Source organism: Stegodyphus dumicola, chromosome 3, assembly GCF_044657685.1.
Source record: "Stegodyphus dumicola isolate Sdum_Otavi_A_Nest chromosome 3, ASM4465768v1".
In the NCBI taxonomy this organism is placed as follows: domain Eukaryota; kingdom Metazoa; phylum Arthropoda; class Arachnida; order Araneae; family Eresidae; genus Stegodyphus; species Stegodyphus dumicola.
This window is the reverse complement of record NC_140770.1, coordinates 247983594-248000105: the sequence shown is the minus strand read 5'-3', so window position 1 is coordinate 248000105 and position 16512 is coordinate 247983594. Positions and strand designations below refer to the sequence as shown.

Below are 16512 nucleotides of genomic sequence, written 5' to 3'. Positions count from 1 at the left end.
ATGGCATTATTCAGCACTAATATAAATTTAGATATTTTTTTTCCTAAATTTATGGTTTTCTACTTGAATTTTCTGTTTTTGCCAAAGAATTTTCTGTAACATGAAATTTAAGGATCTTGCTCTTGGATAATAACCTAGAAGCACTTTTTTTTTATCAATTACAATCTTCAGTAATTGGAAATGGATTTAATTCTGATTAAGTTTTTTATCAGATATATGCAACTATGCTTTCCCAGTAAAATATATGTAATGACGCCATTTCAACTGTGATAAAATAGATAAATAACTTCAGTGTTAATAGATGGCAGCACTAACATACAATACAAGGTTCCGCGAAGCTTTAACAGTGGCAGACGAAGACTCAATGAATTAAAAGATTTGAAAAAAACAGTAATATCGTCTGTATCATCTTCGTCGATAGATACACGTATAAACACACTAGCATAAATATAATAATTCAATTTCTCTGCAAGGCGTTAATTCTTACCCTACTGAAATCCAAATGAAATTATTCACTATCAGCAGCATACTACACGAAAAAGAAAATATAAGGAAATTTCTTTCAATTGCAAGTGATGTAAATTATGTTGAAATTCGTACCAACAAGCAAATTTCCGACTTTACACAATTTGATTGTCAGGTGTTTGGATCAACATATGTTTGTGAACAAATGTTTTCTATTAAGAAGGTACTAAAATCAAAATATCGTTCAAGATTACCTGATATGCACCTAAAACATCTAATTTTGTTAGCATCTCAAAGAACTAAAAACTACATATTCAAGAATCTGCATTAATTAAGTGCTGACTGTTCAATAGTTCTTCAAAATTAAATGTTTCAAATTATCCATTTTTATTTTATACATGACACAACTGACTAAACCTTGAAAAATGTTTATTAACAATAAAATCCTAGTTTATTCGTTTGTTTTATTTATTATATTGTATTTTAAATGTTTTCGGTTTTATGTGAATACATCAAAAGCTCGATGCTATCTGCCTAAGGAGAGGGATGTCTTCGTAAAGGACTTTGTAAGAGAAACTTGCTGGTTTACACGTTACCCATGTGGAAAAACACAAAAGCACTCATGCAGCCAGCCCATTCGCGGAATTCGAACCTCAGACCGAACGACCAGTATTCAGCGACTTTACCGCTAGTCCGCTGATAATCTGTTATCTAAATGTTTTCTACTCAGAATAATATAACAAAAACGTGCAATTTGAATGAAAATCCCATAATCAGCCTATAGATAAAATTTTTTCGCCTTTAATATTTTTAGTATGTTGGAATAGATGGAAGTGGCACACATAACTTTTTTTTCCCCCTCACATAGTGGCACTCTCCCCAAAAGGGTTGGCCACTCGTGGTATATCTTGGATGACTACACTCATAGCAGTCAAGGCCGGCGTAAGTGGATCCGCAAGGCCTGCGCTGAAGGCGGACACGACTCACAGAAAGAGGCTAATAAACGATATATAATTAATGACAGAATAGATATATATACATATATTTATATACTTTTGGTGCGTCCGATTTCAACCAAAATACGAGGTGCACATATACATGTTATAGCAGTCCTATATACAAAATTTCAAAGTTCTGAGGCTACTCGTTTTTGAGTCATGCGAGGTAAGTACGCACGTACGCACAGACGCCACAAAAAATTCTCTTCAGAATTCATTTTAAATTAGTTTTACAATTTATTGGGGGGGGAAAGAGTTCTTTATTCTGTCTTTACGTACAGATGTCAAGCAAAAACATCATTAAATTGCATTCGATAGCGGTGAAAATGGATATTTGCGTTGAAATATGCTGTCTATAGAGAAATAATTTTAAAAAGTAAAATAGAAAACATGAAGTTATACAAAGTATGTTTAACATAAATATTGTCAGTATGAAACTGAGCTCTTACGCTCTTACTGTGCATCGAGTGTAATAAAAATCGATACTTCGTACAAGGAAGTGAAAAGGAAGTATTGTAATCGCGAAAAGTTTCAGGCAGCATATTTCAACGCAAATATCCATTTTCACCGCTATCGAATGCGATTTAATGATGTTTTTGCTTGACATCTGTAGGTAAGGACAGAATAAAGGACTCTTTTTCCCCCAAAAAATCGTAAAACTAATTTAAAATGATGTCTGAAGAGAATTTTTTGTAGCGTCTGTGCGTACGTGCGTACTTCTCTCGCATGACTCAAAAGCGAGTAGCCTCAGTACGTTGAAATTTTGTATATAGGACTGCTATAACATGTAGATGTGCCCCTCTTATTTTGGTTGCAATCGGCCGTACCAAAAGTATATAAATATATGTATATATATCCACTCTGTTACTCGGCTCCGTGATTTCAGTTTCTTTATTCTTATATGTTTGTAAATTGTGCATTTTTTGCCTTAAAAATGATTAAATTATGCTGTTTTTATCTTCCGGTTAAGGTTTTTATGCCTTTAGTAAATCTGCTTGCTATATTTTTAAAATTGTCAACAATTTAAAAGTTGTTTAAGTGCTGCTAAGCCTAATAATTTTTGCCATGTTGGCCATTGCGTGTTTACATTTTAAACAACATAATAGTAGATTTGTTGCCAATCTAGAAAAAGTAAGCTTCGCAATAATAAAGATAACGCCTTTTTTTACTATTGCGAATTAAATCATGCTTAATCCATTCTGGAATTTATTCCAGGAAATAAGTGTATAAAATTTACTACATAATTTTCAAAACAGACATTTTGAGTTTTTATGTATTTTTGCCTTGTCGCGAAGTGAATTAATTGAATTAATTGAATGAGAAATACTGAATAGTCTGTGAAAAACTGTTTCATTTTTTTTTTTTGGTTGTTGTTTTTCCTTGCTTAATTTTTTTATATATCGTTTTAGATTTGTTATAGTGTTTCAATAGAACATGTGGCAATGATTAGATAATTCTTAAGATGACATAAATTTTGTGCATTCTGAGTAAGAATTGATTCAAATGTAGCGCTGTTAAGTGAACCTAGGGCCAGAGGGTCGCTATGGTAAACAGATACAGTGAATATTAAAGAGTGCATTTATTCTATTGTAGTTTATGCACTATCGACGAAGTAGATTTAGTTCAGTCCAATAAGCTTAAATGAAATGCAAGAAAAACTGCCTATAATTTAATATTCCGTACGAGGAAGTCATGTGGTGCACACATCAAATTTTGTTTTATAAGAGGTATGTCACACTAGTTGTTGCCAGTCATTAAAAGTTCTAAAACTACTGATACGCACGAGTAGTTTTTAAAAAATTATCTTTCAAGATTTTAGCTCCTCAATGCTATTTGAATTTGGTGTTTAATAAAAAAACGAGAGATTAATAAATTAATCTCTCGTTTTTTTATTAAACTTATTTGTTTCTTCCTTTCATATTTTGAAATTTAGGTTCATTCCAAATAAAATTCGCCTATATTTTATGAATCCCTTTTTAAATTTGACTTTCTTAATATTTTTTTATAAATTTTTGAAAAATAATTTGAATTATAACCTATAAAATTTTGCCATCATTTTAAAGTAGATGTATTTCTAAGCATATCTGAAAAAAATTAAGAGTTCTTTAATCAAAATTTCCTAAGATATAAGTGAATTTACATTTTGGCGCGTTTTGAAATTTGACGCATTTGTTATAAGCGATAATAATGAAAATTTGGTTTACGCCCTTTGTTAAAATTTTTTGAAAATATGAACCATGACTATTTTTTGCTCCTGGACAATGAAGAAAAAGGAGAGGAAAATAGTTTGCTAGAAATTAGGAAGTTCACCAAATGAATTATTCTTGGCGCAAACTAAAAAAAATTCGCTAAGATAAATTTTAAAATTTTTCCTTAAATTTCTATCCAAATTTTACAAAATTTAATATTTATTCATAATTTCAGTTGTAGAATCGAAATATGGAAAACAAAGTGGCCTGTCATTTCAGAAAAAGTCCGATTTTGTGTCAAAATACTATGTTAGAACACAACTATATATAAATTTAATATAATTTCTTTTTTAAACAATATTGATTAATTGATTATATTATCTCCTAAGTTTAATTAAAGTAGAATTATTTTAAAAGAGTGAATCCATACTGGTAAGTAATATTGAAAGATGTTTTGAAGGCGTTTTCGCACTAAATGGATTTAAATCTAATATATATATATATATATCCTAAGTCGCGCTTTTGAGACATGGAAATCGCAGTTTGAATTTCGTCCAATCGACCCAGTAGAACTTTTTTTTTTTTTTTTTTGCTATACCAATGCTGCTATAAATTTATCAATGACATTGTGTTGATTTCTTTAACACCAAGAGACTTATCATTCAAAGAGATCAATGCACTCAATTGAGGTAACTGATTGTTCTCTGTGAGAAGAGAATAATTGAACATTATTTTACATATGCAATGTATTACGTCAGCTTGAACATATGGCAGAGGGGCCATTCAAAGCTAATCCTTCATTGAATGGACAATACATACGAAAAAATTAAATGCCTTAATACAGAAAGCACATGCAATTCACGAATGTCTTTATCATGACAGTTGTCAGCTGTCAAATACAGCTCGTATAGTTTATGAAGTAAGAATAGTGTTTGCCTCCATAGATCAGGACACTACAACTTTTACAATAGCGATAGACATCGTTTTCCTAATATTCATAATAATAAGGTATTGAAGGTAAGTTTAGAATGGACATTATAACGGACGTCTTTTGCCGGCTGTTGTTGCTGACAGGTAGGTACAAACTATATACAAATAAAATGAGAATATTTAAAGAAACTTGTTATTGAAGCATTTCCGTTATCAGTTCTATTCCAAGTACTGAATTACTTGTTCTTAGGCCTGTTGGGTGGTGCAATACTTTCATAATATACATCTGTTAAACCATCATGTCATAAAGCAATAAACTAAAGCCTTATATTTTTGGTGCTAAGCTAATTTCAGAATAGTGATATGAGTTTTAGATTGCCTATATGTGGTGTTAAATTTATAATGGAATTTTACATTCTGTTATAAATTTTTTATTGAAATTTTTACTGGTGATGTAACGGATGAAAACCATAGATTGGCAGGTGATATAATGTGCTTTTTATAAAGTACATTTGGCAAAACGTTCCATTTAAGTATCGTTAAGTGAAGATAAGGATAAAGAAGTTTAAGTTAATGAGAGCCATCAGTAGGAGTAAACTAAGTTTAATACAAAACGAGACATTTTTGCATGAGAAAATGAAAATTACACCATATTTAGTCTTTGAGTTTTAGTGGAAAAGCCTCTCTATGTATTTCGAAGAATATCGACTCTTCGTCTTATCGACTCTTTTTCTTTTAAAGCAATGCACGATAAGAGAATATAAAAGAAGCCATAAAAGTTAGTTGTCATAAAAAACAAAATTTACATATTTGTAACATAAAATTAATTAGAGTTATTAAAGCAGTATAAATTCCTAAAAACTTAATTCGAAAATTCTCTTTTAAGTTCAGTGGAATTTTCTAATCCTCTCCCGTTCAGCACCTGAAAAACATAATTGGAGGGTGATGACTTGAGTACAACAGAAATTCAAAAGTAAAATGAAGGCTTGGTTTATTCTGGTTTATGTGATAATAGGATGGAACTCGACGGTTATCTGCCTAAATGTAAGGATGCCGCCGTGGAGGACTTTCTAAGCAAAAGTTGGCTATTGTACACGTTACACATGGGGCTAATCCACGAAAACGCACACACAGCTATCTCGTTCATCGGAATTTGTAACCCAGAGCGAACTACCAGTGCTCAACAGCTTTACCACTCAGCCGCTAGTGATCCTCCACCCCGCATATAATATGTGTATGTATGTTTATATTTAGTATATAGTATATTATATTTACATGTCTTTGAAAAGAGCAAATCAGTGATTAATCTGATTTGCTCTTTTGAAATGAATTATTCTACAGAATTACTTCGGTTTCTAGTTTTGTAAGATTCATCATACCTCCTAAAGATAATCTCACAGCTGATTCTAAGCCATTTGTGTATCTTATGTTTTCTGCATTGAATTATATTTAGAGAATTATTTCACTTGATTACAGCTGAAAATGCAGTTTTATAAATGAAGAATTTAAGGGTAAGGAGAGAATTAGGTCATTTTCTATTTATTCTTGAAGCATTTAAATTTTAAAAAATGGCATATTAATACAGATTGAACTGCGATAATCGACAGAGTACAGATTAATTAGCTAATAACTTTTAGTTATCATTGCGTAAAAATGAGTTTATCAGCATTCTATAAGAAAGGGATTCCAAACCAAAAATCTTTTTCTAATTTCACAGTCATTATTTTTTTCCTTAAATATTCAAATAATTCATATTCAAATATTGCAGTCTAACTGTGATTAGTTATAATTACCTAAAATACCATTTTAACCGATTTTAATTGCGATTTTCTCTCTGATACACCCGTCTTTAGAGTTCGGTAAGAGTCGATTAACATTTTTCGGGTTCATTTTCCTGTATAGTACCTTAGCTATATATATAGCTATATATATATATATATATATATAATATATGCAAAGGAAAGACGCAGCACTGTCGATGCGTATGTAGGTCCATATAGAAAAGGAAGAACTCTGATTGCGGAGTCTGCTAATATGTTCCCCTTTTTATTTGTAATTGATATTTGTGACCACAGTTCGCTTGGCACTCTAGCCATGGCTGTTCAAGAACATTTATGATATTATTGCAAGAGGAAGCAACATAGCAAAATTACGTCCAAGCAGAGCAGAGATAGAAGCTGAAGTGCGTAGCTATGCAAGATGGAAGCACACGAAGAGAACGGTTTCGATTTGAGCTAATAATTTTCAGTTCCCAATTATTACGTCATCAGCACAGTGCAGACCATGCAAAATGGAATGATCTAGAAATGAAACAATCAAGAAAAGTTATTACTAATTTTAGAACAGAGAGGGAGGGTTAAAGTTTTACTGTTAGTTTAAATTATGATTTCGAGTATGAAAGGCACCATACGTCACAACTATATTGTAATCATATGAAAAAATGTAAATATGTCAAAATTCTTTCAAAAAATTATAGTGTTCAAATAAAAAGATAGTGCAGTTGCACAATACTCACATTACCTATGGTAAAACATTGAGTGTCCGCTGCACTACAACCTGAACCTGAACCTGTTAGTTTAAATTATTTTGATTCACATATTTTTATCTTATATATTCTCCCCTTCCCCCTCCCTTCAAAGAGAAAATGGCTTGGTGACAGAAAAGCCTTTTTAGAAATAAGCATTACAGAATTAGCGAAATAAGTGTACAATAGTGGAAAATGTAATATCATTTATAACAATGTACAAAATCAACGCAATCCAGAAAATGATTCTTAGTGATGCTATGATTATTATTACCAATCATTGTTATGCAGAGTACTTAAAAAAACCCCATTGTTTAAAGCAGAATAATGTTATTCTCTGCTTCTTGACCGCATTTGCAACGACACCAGTTACACACTTTAAGCCCTTCCTACCTATTCCTTCTCCGCCGCTCCTTATCTCCCTCCCACATTTCTGCGACAACTTATCACTATAACACACTGTACAGATAATACTGTAGCCTTTACTTTATTTCGGGAAATGTAGGTAGTTTTTTCGAAATCTCAAAGCAAATAGTAATTTTTATGTTGTTTTGGTTGAAGATGAGTGTTCAAAATTCTATTAAACTCGAGGAGAGCAAAATAGAGCTGACACGGTGTCATCTAACTGTTTTACCAAGAACCTGGTGCAACCTTTGCTATCTGTTATATCTTTTCTTTGGAAATGAGTTTTCGGAATTCAGCATCCACATTGTCCAATCTTTATAGGATTTTCAAAATATTCGCGAAGAAAATACACAACGCACTTCAATTTGGCTTTGAGGATTCTGCATTGTTCTAAATAATAAATGCATACTACTCCATTTAAGGCTTTGAGTAAAAACTGATAGTGAGAACACAATAACGGTGACGTGACCTGAGGTGGGTGAGAGGATTTCAAAACTAAAAATGTGTAGAAATATTAATAGTTATTTTTAAAAAATGCTTTTTGAAGCTGGCAAAATTTCATCAAGATCGGAAAAAAAGTTTAGATTTGTATGAATTATGCACACAATCAAACAAATGTACGCAATATATATAGAGAGAAAATTAAAATAAGTCCGGCTAATGCAATTTCACGGGTCTAGTTAGTAATTAATAATAATTGAATGAACCTGTGTTAATTACTTTTAAATAGCTTTCTTTGTTAATGAACTACAGAAGTTTGGAAGGAAAATTAAATAACTTATTCTTCTCTGAATGACAAAACACTATCGTCTATAAGGTAAAAGTATTTTAATTCTGATAGTGGTAACTTATTTCTTTTAAATCGCTGAGTTTTGATATTAAATTCAAAAGAAAACTGTATTGCGAGTAGCAACACACTTGTTTTTTATTCCTGAGGTATCTGATTAAATTTGAAACACAAATACCTTTTGCTTTGATGAGTGAAAACACTAAACTTTACCAATGATCGATAACACACATTAGCGTTATAGGCGCACGTTTTGAATCTTGAATTTAGTTACGAAACCCATAAAAGTGGTTTAAAATCAATTAATTTAAAAGTAGATTAAATTAAATTAAAATAATTATATTCTCAAATCAAACGAAAAATACTTCATCAGCCTCCATATTATAAATCAAGCTTGGAACCACGTAAAACGTAAAATCAAAAGTCTTGTTTTTAACGAAAAGCTCCAATGTGAAAACTAGAAATAAAACAATGGAACTCTCAAGTTCCTCTTTCCTAGTGAAGTAGTTTGTTTTTTGTATATTATTTACAACCACAATGCAATTGTGTTCCCTCAAACACTTTTCACTGTGTTTAGAAAGGCTTTTAAAAGCACGAATAATAACTGCAGAATAATCGAAACCGAGCCTTAATAAGTCCAGAACAATTTTAAAAAGCTGTTTGTTGGAGCTTTTATTACGTAAGTGTCAAGCCAGTTGAAAAATAGCCATATATCTGTATGCAATAAAGCCTCTAATAATGACCATCTCCCTAGGATGACGTTTTTTGAAATTCGCCAATATTTCTAAACACATAACTAAATAATTGTACTGAAAATTTTCATTAAAATGTTCTCTCAAATGACCACTCCAAAAAATAATTTGGAACACTGAAATTATCGTCTTAGGGAGGTTTCATGGGATATTTTGTGCATTAATAAACGAAGCTTTGATAATTCTAAGATGTACGACCTTTTTTTTCAGATCACAGCATAAATTTATATGTCCCAAAGACCAGAAATCTCTCAATGTCTCCGCTCAGCGTCATTTCTGGCAGTGATCTTTGTTTGGCATCCTTAGGCGAGAAAGAAGGTAAACATCTAACATTTTTTACCAGTCGTTATTGTAAAAACAATCCTATCGCCTTTGTTTCGTTCTTGATACAGCACTTGCTCATTTTTTGTGAAGTTCATGTACTCAGGTGGCCATCGGCCACCAGCTTTGTGTTCCTGGACCAAAGCTCTATCTTAGAAAGAATTACTAAGACAGAGCTTTAAGTATTACTAAGATATTAGTTACTTATCAGTAAGAACATAGCAATGGCTCTAAAAACGCAAGAAGCATTGCAAAGAAAAACATAAAGAAGTAGAACTTTTGTCTCTGAATCCGCAAAGACAAAAATTAAAATATAAAATTTGAAAGTAGTCTTATTAGAGAAACAATAAATGTAATGTATGCCTTTATCAGTGATCTGATTAAAATCACAGATTATTTCTAGTGCTGGGATAAACTTTACTTTGTATCGTTGGCTATTCAGAAACAAGCTGTTTTATCTCTTTATTTATTTCATCGCACTAACCACTAAAGACGATGCCGCGAAAGATGTAAGTTTTATATTTCTTTAATTTTGGGTTTTGGCATATTTTCCTCTTCCCCACTTCTTACAATTAACAGCTGTGCTTCTAGTTTTTAGTCCAAAGGGGCTTTGTCCATGAAGGACTATTGTTTTCGTTTTGCAATTTTGCGTTGACTCACCATAAATGTCCGTTTCACTTTTCAAACTGTTGCCACCAAATGTGAGAGTCCTGCATTATGTTTGAAGAAATTAAATAACGAAAAATCTGCGTTAAATGTATGTATATTTCTCGCATTGTGATAAAACAACGGTACATACAGCCATCGAATTTTGAATGACGTAATCCTCCCTCGAATATAAGCATGTAGAAGACCAAATTTGAAATGTGGAATTTGTTTCATTATCGATTTAATATTTTGTTAAACTTTAACAAATTTTTGAGTAAGAAACTCAGCGATTTAAAAGCGAGCAATGGTAACACTCTACGGTGGAAAAAAAAAAACTTTTTATCTCCAGCGCGCGGAGCTGTGTATCGGAAATCCTAAAGATAGGGTCATTTTAAAATTATTTTTCGGCATTGCTACTTAACTGAATTTTACGGTTTAAGTGCAAACATGATATTTAATAAATAAAAGTAGCACACAAAACGTTAAAAAAACCCGCTCCTTTTTGGACTTCATTTAAATGTAATTATTATTTTTTTTAAAGCATATGACTTATTCGAATTGGCTATGTGATGAATTTTAAAGGTACTTTTTTTTCATTTTGCTATCTCTCTCTCTATATATAGATAAATAGATAGATAGATACAGATACATATATATATATATATATATATAGAGAGAGAGAGATACAGCCTCGAATTGAGTGCATTGTATAGATAAATCCTCGAATTGAGATAAAACCTCGAATCGAATTGAACTCAAGCCTCGAATTAAGCTATTTACCATTTGTTGCTATTTTTTGTACATATCATGTATTTTTGTGATATGTTTAAATTCTACGAAAGTCCTTTTAAAATTATTTGTGAGTTAAAGTTTATTAATTTTTTCTCACCCCTTTTTGATTTTCAAATCATCTCAGTTGTAATTTTAATATTTAGGTTTCCCGAGATTGCTTTTACTACTTTATTATTGTTTCTAGTTATTGAATGATTTTACATTTTTGCTAAGGAACTATAGAGTCAAATGTACTTTTTAGTATAAGCTATTAAACGCTCCTCTTACTTCTAATACTCGCGCTTGGCGCATAATAATCATTTTTGGTTTTGCGCAAAAAAATCTCACTCACTCACTTACTTCTAATAATATATATATATAAGTAGAAAGTAGTAAATTAAAAAAAGTTGCGAAACCTATTTGGTCAAAAATTGTGCGTTGAGCTGCTAATTTTAAAACAGGTTGAAAAGAAAAGGAAAGTTAAAAATTGGCTAAAGCAATAAAGTATATTGAATGCAAATGAAAGTTGATATGTAACACCAAGTTATAACATGTAAATAACACCAAGGTATTACATGTCAACTTAGGAATTAGCTGCATCAAATGTACTTTAAAACTTTTTTTTAAATTTTTAACTTTCCTTTTCTTTTCAATATATATATATGTAGTGCCGATCGCTTGGAGCTGTGATGAAAACCAGATGCCGTGACGTCATTCTCTCTACGAGCTGCGAAGGCGCCAAGCAAAAATTAGGGGAATTACCGTTTTGAGATGATAGACGATTGACGTGGAAGCAGAGACGCTGCTTCTGTTCAAAAAGAACTTTGACGAATCATTACTTGTTTAATTCTCTTAAATGTTAAATTTATGTAATAATCGTTTGTCTAATTAAAATGTCTTTCGTTAATTAATTTGTTCATCGTTTAAAATCCCCACAAAAATTTTCTTTCGGCCATCCGAGGGTGGACTGGCCCTCCAGGACACTTATATATATAGATATAGATATAGATAGATATAGATATTGATAGATAGGTAAATATAAATTACATAAATAAATCTGCTACTTCCAAATAACAAGAAAGAATTTGTAATAATTTAAATACATACAAAATATAATAAAAAGATAAAACCAAAAAATTTTGAAAAAAAAATGAAGTTGTAGCGTGGTGCCTTATTATAAAGTTTTTTGAAAACGCGGAGCCCAAAACTGGCCAAAAATCATAGCTAAAAAGCGAAATTAATTAAAAAATTGCAACGTATTAGAAATGTTTCGAAGTTTTACATCGTCAGGGAAAAGGTCAAAACTAACCATTTTGATGTTATATTTATAAATTCCAAGAAATTAAAATTACATGCTCTGAGATTAAAATTACATGTCATTCTAGGATCTGACAGTTCTCCAACAAGTATATTTCACTTGTTTTGTATTTAATGATAATATTTTATAATTAGCAAAATTCTCATGAGGAGAATATTATTCTACACAAATTTGCAGTATCTGCCTTTTCATTAAGGAATTTTAATTTTACAAAATATTGATAATCGTATCAAAAATAAATTTAATTACACTAACATTCACGTACGTTGACAATATTGTTTACACTGAAAATGATAGATTTCTAGAAAGTAGAAAATTTACCCAGCTGCCTTAATAAAACCAGTTTAAACCAGAGGTAAGTTTACTTTCTCGATTAAAACATTATTAATCATCGGAGGATTAAATTTGCTGATAAAAGGGGACCTTTCAAAACTCACTGCGAATAACTTATCCACTGGAATTCCAACATATCTGAAAAAGTTACTGTAATTAAATTGAAAACAATTTTACACAAATTTCAGATCTTGAGAACGAATCCCCATTTTTTCCCCATACTTCCAAATATATATATATATAACTTGTTTATTTCATTAACTTGATATTGAAAAAAGGCAGATGTGTAACTTATGTAACAATGTAATTATAAAAAATGTATCTAATTTTGCTCGATCAAAAATCTGCGACTAACCAACCGCTTTCTCCTGCAGTCCTTTTGCAGCCGGAGCTTTAGCAGCTCTTGTTTTTCTGTTCCTTTATTTCTTTTCTACTGTTTCTTACTGCTATCAGAGATTTAATTAAACTAAAAAAATCCCTATTTCGAACCATCGCTGCAAAGTTTTTTTTTGTGACCGTTTTCGACAATTGTCTCAATTTATTTCTCTTCAACGCAACTCTACTTAATTTCTTCGCCAACAAAGGACAAACCTTAATTCTTTCTACAGCTAACTGTAGCTGTTTCACAATTTGTCCCATATTTTCAAAGTAGCTTCGGAAACGCGGATATATATATATATACATATATTATTTCTGTTTAATACTATATAATTCTTCTTGTCTACTGGTTTCGTAAATATCTCTCTCTATATATAAATATACATAAATATATTTAGGGTGTACCGTAAATGTTGTGACAAACTTCTAGGGAAGATAGGGTACATCATAAGGATTAAGAATTGCATAGTAAGCCATGCCCGGAAATGTCAGGAGTAACTGGTAGAAGAGGCAGAAGACGGAAAAAGAAACATTAGTGATTAATTTGAAACATTTATTGGACATGAATACAAATGTACATGTTCAAACATACCGGGATTTCATTGTGGCAGATGCGCAGGCGAGTCTTGCCACGAGATCCATTTCAGACACAACAACATCGTGATACACGACACTTTCGAACAAAAAGAAATCAAGGCTCGATAAATCCGGTGAGCGAGGAGGCAAGGCAACTGGTCCACCACGCCCAATCCATGGATTATGGAATGATCTGTGCAAATGGCTACGAACATCCAGTTCAAAATGATCAGGGGTCGCATCATTTTGGAATCACATGTTGCGCCTCAAATTTGGGTGAACATCGTCAAGCAAATCGAGAAAACCTGCTACAGAAAGATCAAATAACTCGCAGCATTCAAATGGTCCGTCGGTGTCAGGCATGTTTGGCGTCTGATGGTGCAAACTTCGAGCATCTGTTGTAACATTCAAGCTGTCGTACGCCATTTGTATTCATTTTCAATAAATGTTTCAAATTAATCACTCTTGTTTCTTTTTCCGTCTTCTGCCTCTGCTACCACTTACCCCTGACATTTCCGGGCATGGGTTCTTATACAATTCTTCTTAATCCTCATGCTGTGCCCTACCTCCTTTAGAAGTTTTGTTGCAGCAACATTTAAGGTATACCTTGTACATATAAATATATATAATGATTCCAAATTTGTAGATGAAAACATTGAAACTTTTAACAGCTTTCGATAGTGCGTAGATGGCCGAAAAGACCGCAGTGGCTTGAAGGTAGGGCCGAGTGGAAAAGCATGATGACACATTTAGCACAACTGAGCATGAAGAATCACAATCTTTATTTTTTTTTACGTATATCAAATCATACTTTTGCAGACAACATATTTTTAAATTATATAAGAATACTATAAGTTCCATTTTAAAGTACGACGTCATCTTAGACAAATAAGCAGCAGCATGGAAAGGTAGCGTGTTGCCAGCAGGAAAGCATAAGCGAAAGAGTACGCTGCAACTCAGAGGAAGAAGAGAGGGAATCGCTAGTTTCAGTTGGAGGTAGAGAAAGTTTTGATTTACGATTAATTTGATTGGACAAGAGGTATCTGCATTAAAACGTTACATAACATAGACAAATCTGGAATATGGAAGAACAGATGAATTTAAATGGAGATACCAAATCTAGAATGTTAATTTGTACGTCGCCAATAATTTTTTTAAAGCAGCTATCATATTTTGTTATATCATATATATATTATTAATGCTTTATTTTTACATGAAGATTTCATGAACTGTGTATTTTAATGAATAAATAGTAAGTGAAATATTGTTCTCCTCTAGATTCAGATGTAGCTATTGACCTGCCCGGAGACAGATCTGTTTCAATTGCTAAATGTATCTGAGACTTGTAAGACACCGTCATGCATTAAAGCAGTTGATATTTAGTTCTTTAACTGTAGTTTTATTAAAAGATACAAACCAAAATTACCAGCACAGAAGAAGGGTGGAAAGTAACCCTTTATTTTGTTCAAGTAATTAACAAAAAGGCACGATCTTCTTGCTTTACAATGACACCGTCAACGTGTGGTGAAACTGAAACGTAGAATAATTCAAGTCAAAATCTAAAACAGTGCAGGGCTGGATTAGCATATTAAAATACGCCTAACAGGTTGACTCAAAATCTAACAGGCTTGATGAAAATTTAGAATGGCCAAGAGGCTTACTAGCGTAACAGCGAAATAACAATGAAACGTGCCCTGGCTAGCAAAAATACGCTGGGAATAAACTCAGATAATTACCCATTTAAATACTCACTTAACTTTAAATTTACATCCTGGAGAGAAAACGTGAGGGGAAGTAGAGAAGTTCAGTAAAGGTATCAAACTTAAAATAAATTTGTTATGTAAAATAAGGAAACCCTACAGCATCTGTATATCCAGTGAAAAAACAGCACGTAACATAGGAAAATTGATAAGCCAGAGTATTTACAAATTATAATTCTAGTTTATTATGCACTTAAAATGTTTAAGTTGAAATTAATCAATATTTATATAATAATCATATGTAATACAAATTCCAATTATTAAATTTTAAGTATTTTTGCTCAGAATATGCTGAACGTTCTGTAATAAGTAAATTTTTTTATCGAAACGTTCCAATTTCTGTTTAAAGTGTATGCATATTTCTAAGAGTAATCACCTCTGCTTTTGAAAACAAATTACAAATTTTCAAATTTCTCAAAATTTCAGATTTATTAAATTTAATAATTTATTTTAAAATAGACGTTAACAATGAGGAATGAAATCACCCTCGTGCACTTTATTGATTTTTTCTTTCTTTGTAGCTGACGACATCCTATCTAATTTAGATGAATCTGTGAAACCTTGTGATGATTTCTATCGGTTCGCCTGCGGTGGTTGGATAAGTAGACATAAGCATGACATCACTGTTCTGCGGGAACTTGGTGACGAAAGCAAGCGCAGAATGAGAGGTGAGGAAATGTACTTGTCAAGTAATTTCACTGCAAGTGACACTGATAACCTTGAGAAACCGTGACTGGTGAACATGTGAAACATAAATTGTTATCTAGAAATTTATAGACAGATATATAATTTTGTTTTGTTAAACAGTATGAACTTTATTTAAAAATTAAAACTAATATGAACAACTGCGTTTACAGACAAGCTTGCTTTAAATGTATGAGCACACTGCAGTCTCTTCTATCATGAAATGTTTGGAGAGGATCTATATTCCTTCTTCTGAATGCCAACCAGCGGCCGAGAGGTAAAATCACTGAAAACCGGTAGTTCCAACCTGGTTTCATTTCCATGCACATGGGATGGTTACATGGGCGTTTTGTGGGTTTCCCCACGTGTAATGTCCATACGAACCAGTTTCCCATAGAAAGCCACATATAAAGACATCCCTTTCCTTAAGCAGATAGCTCTAGTGTGTTTTGCCATAATCAACTAAATCAAACCAAACTGTTTTTTGCCATTCTAAAGGTCTCGACAATTAATCACTAATAGCACGAGGAAACAGATCTAAATATCGCTAGCGAATGCATAAATTCATTTTTTCACCTCTTCCAGAATACCGATGCAAAAGCGACGCACATTTCCCATTTCTCCCAAAAGTTACGAGGCATCGGTAATCAAACAAAATCCTAGACACTTTCAT

At 32.1% G+C, this 16512-nt stretch overlaps 1 protein-coding gene across 3 annotated transcripts in view; it reads left to right on the top strand.

Moving 5' to 3' along the window:
* LOC118193333 (neprilysin-2-like) overlaps positions 1–16512 on the top strand; it is a 156784-nt gene that overhangs the window by 82125 nt on the left and 58147 nt on the right. For 2 of the 3 annotated variants that reach the window (XM_085814024.1, XM_035364408.2), the window contains exons 1-3: positions 4579–4726; positions 9261–9368; positions 15677–15823. In XM_085814024.1, coding sequence (XP_085670150.1) covers positions 4681–4726; positions 9261–9368; positions 15677–15823 — 301 coding nt within the window. In that variant the 5' untranslated portion in view covers positions 4579–4680. Of the gene's footprint in view, positions 1–4578; positions 4727–9260; positions 9369–15676; positions 15824–16512 lie in introns of those variants that run through there. The other variant, XM_085814023.1, reaches the window with a different exon arrangement.